Source organism: Etheostoma spectabile, chromosome 7 (assembly GCF_008692095.1).
Source record: "Etheostoma spectabile isolate EspeVRDwgs_2016 chromosome 7, UIUC_Espe_1.0, whole genome shotgun sequence".
NCBI lineage: Eukaryota > Metazoa > Chordata > Actinopteri > Perciformes > Percidae > Etheostoma > Etheostoma spectabile.
In genome coordinates, this window is record NC_045739.1 from 14,019,236 (window position 1) to 14,021,863 (window position 2,628).

At 43.2% G+C, this 2,628-nt stretch overlaps 1 protein-coding gene across 3 annotated transcripts in view; it reads left to right on the forward strand.

Annotated features, from left to right (window-relative positions):
* Positions 1 to 2,628, forward strand: part of LOC116692399 (forkhead box protein J3) — a 58,968-nt gene that overhangs the window by 26,121 nt on the left and 30,219 nt on the right. For all 3 annotated transcript variants that reach the window (XM_032520677.1, XM_032520675.1, XM_032520678.1), the window contains exon 4: positions 1,110 to 1,184. In XM_032520677.1, the coding sequence (XP_032376568.1) occupies positions 1,110 to 1,184 (75 nt within the window). The remainder of the gene's footprint in view (positions 1 to 1,109; positions 1,185 to 2,628) is intronic.

Sequence of the window (2,628 nt, forward strand, 5' to 3'; positions counted from 1 at the left end):
CACACACACACACACACACACACACACACACACACACCACACCACCCCACTGCTCTGACATATTGTTGCCCCTTCCTCCCTCTGTCTTGTTTGTCTGTCTACATTCAACCAACATTTTTTATCGTCAGTTTGTGGTGTGTCGGACACAACAGATACGTTAGTTTGGATCACTACATCTGTCTACATGTGCGGCATAACAACTCGCATTTCACTCCACATGGTGGATATTTGAAAGTGGAAGAATGCTCTACTATTACTTATGCCATATTTTCGCCGCGTGGTATGGCCCGGCTCTACACAACTTGGCTCTTTTTTTGTTTTCCACTAGCAAAAGTTGTGGACTTGTTTTGGTACCACCTTGGTCGAGATTCCAAGCGTGCTGAACCGTTACTAGAAGGTGGAGTTAAATTACTACAGACCACTTATTGGTTACAGAGAACTGTCACCAGCACGATTAGTGACATCCTGCATAACCTGACATTTTTAAATAGCCAAGCTACTGTCAAAAGCAATGACAATTTTTTTTATTCACTCACTCCCAGATAAATATTTTAAAAAAATGGAACCCCTGAAAAACTATGTCGTACAATTGATGAAGTGCAGACATTGTTGCCGATGAAAGGATCCAGGGAGTGTCATGTTGAAGAGGATGTCATGGCAGTTTCCCGCGGTCTCGCTATGGCGATCAGTTGAGAATCCCAACTTCACTGAGGGGCTTTACTATCTGCAGTGGAAAACGAAATAGCGAAAAGCACCTGGTCCCAAAAGTGACTTAGGTTGAGCCGAACCATGCAGTGAAAATTCAGCATTAAAGTTTGAAGAAGAAATGTTTTTTGATTCTTTCTTATCCATTAATTTATCTTGTGATCCCTCAGATTTATCTTTTGACCCGTCTGGGGGTCCTGTCCTATCCGATCTCTCTCTTTGGAAAACAAAGTGTTGTTGTAATGAACACTATAAACTTGGACCAGAATCAGTTGATGAAATAATAATGTAACTGTAAATATAATTTTCTTGTTATGAAAAATGGGTTTAGTGTTAAGTTACTCTAACAACTGTTTGTCCGATTTCTTCTCCTTTCCCTTCCTTCTCTCTGTCTCTTCCTGCAGAATTCTATACGACACAACCTGTCCTTGAACAAGTGTTTTCTCAAAGTGCCTCGCTCCAAAGACGACCCTGGAAAAGTAAGTATTTCTTGAACAATGTAATGCGACGGAAAAGCTCAGCTTGAACACGATGAGGACGCGAGCCTATTTTAGCGAGCTTATAAAAATGGCAGCGGCCACGGCTGTTACTTTTCACGTGTTTAGTCGCCCATGTGCTGCATGAGTGTACGTACATGCATAAGCATTTGTTCTTGCTAAAAACTGCTGCTGGAACTTTCAATTTCCTGCGGGAGTCATCCCAAAGGATCAATAAAGAGAAGTCTAAGTCTAAGTCTAAGTCTAAGTGCACCCAAAGAATCAAAGACTACACTCACCTGTTCTGATTCTTTGACACACACAAACACGCACACACACACACACACACACACACCAACACACACACACACACACACACACACACACACACACACACACACACACAGTGTCTCTGAACTTAAAAGCAATTTGTAGCTCCATAACCATCTGAATGCCTAATACCGCTTTCTCTGTTTTCTGCGGTTCTTCGGATATTGATTCTGCCAAGTAATAATGTGGTACAGAGAGTAATGAATAATAAGTATATGTAGGTACACTCCTTCAGATGCAAGGCTGTTCATGCATCTGTTATGGTTATTAGGCCACGTTTCACTATCTCTTTCACACACACACACACACCCACACGTACACACGCATACACGCATACACACACACAATCAGAGGAAACTTTGATATGTTCCATCACCGCTACTACTGTGGTTGGGAAGCAGAGTGGCCAGGCCACTTCAGCAGTCCCAGCTTGAAAACAACAAATTGTCAACTCCTTGTTTGTGCTGAATCGAAGGAATTGCTCAGACGGGGCAAGTATACAATTACAGTTGTTCAGAGAAGCTTGCCCTAACACAGTTTTTAATAAATGCTCACAAGGTTAATTTGAGAAGCAATCCACCACTTTTACAAAAACTGACATGTCAAAACTTTTTATGGCGCACTCAAAACTCAGTGCAGGAGGGAGTTTCTTCAGGCTGCGGGGATTTTGGAGCCATTGAAAAATGAATTAGGGGGAAGAAGGTTTAAATAATTCAAACAAAATTCTTGGGCTTGAGTAGAGGCATATAGACTGCAAAGACACAAAGAGAGCAGCTCCCCCCTGATTAGCCTGACTTCGACCTGACCAGCACCTTAATTCACACCATGGATCGAAGTGGTCGATACCTCAGCATGGGGTCTGTAGGGGGGTCATCTGTGTGTAGAGAAGTTGGATGTACAAGCTCTGTTTGAAGCCATAGAGAGAGGGGAGAAGCTAAATCATGCATGTGCTAACGTTAATTGGCTGTGTACTGTTCACTGATGTGGGACTGAGAGACGGGGAGGAGAAGAGGCAAGGAAGGGGGAGGGCGGGAAGGCTAGATGTTCAGAGAAGAGCCGTGTGAGTGTGAGTGTGAGTGTGTGTGTGTGTGTGTGTGTGTCTGTGTGTGTGTGTGTG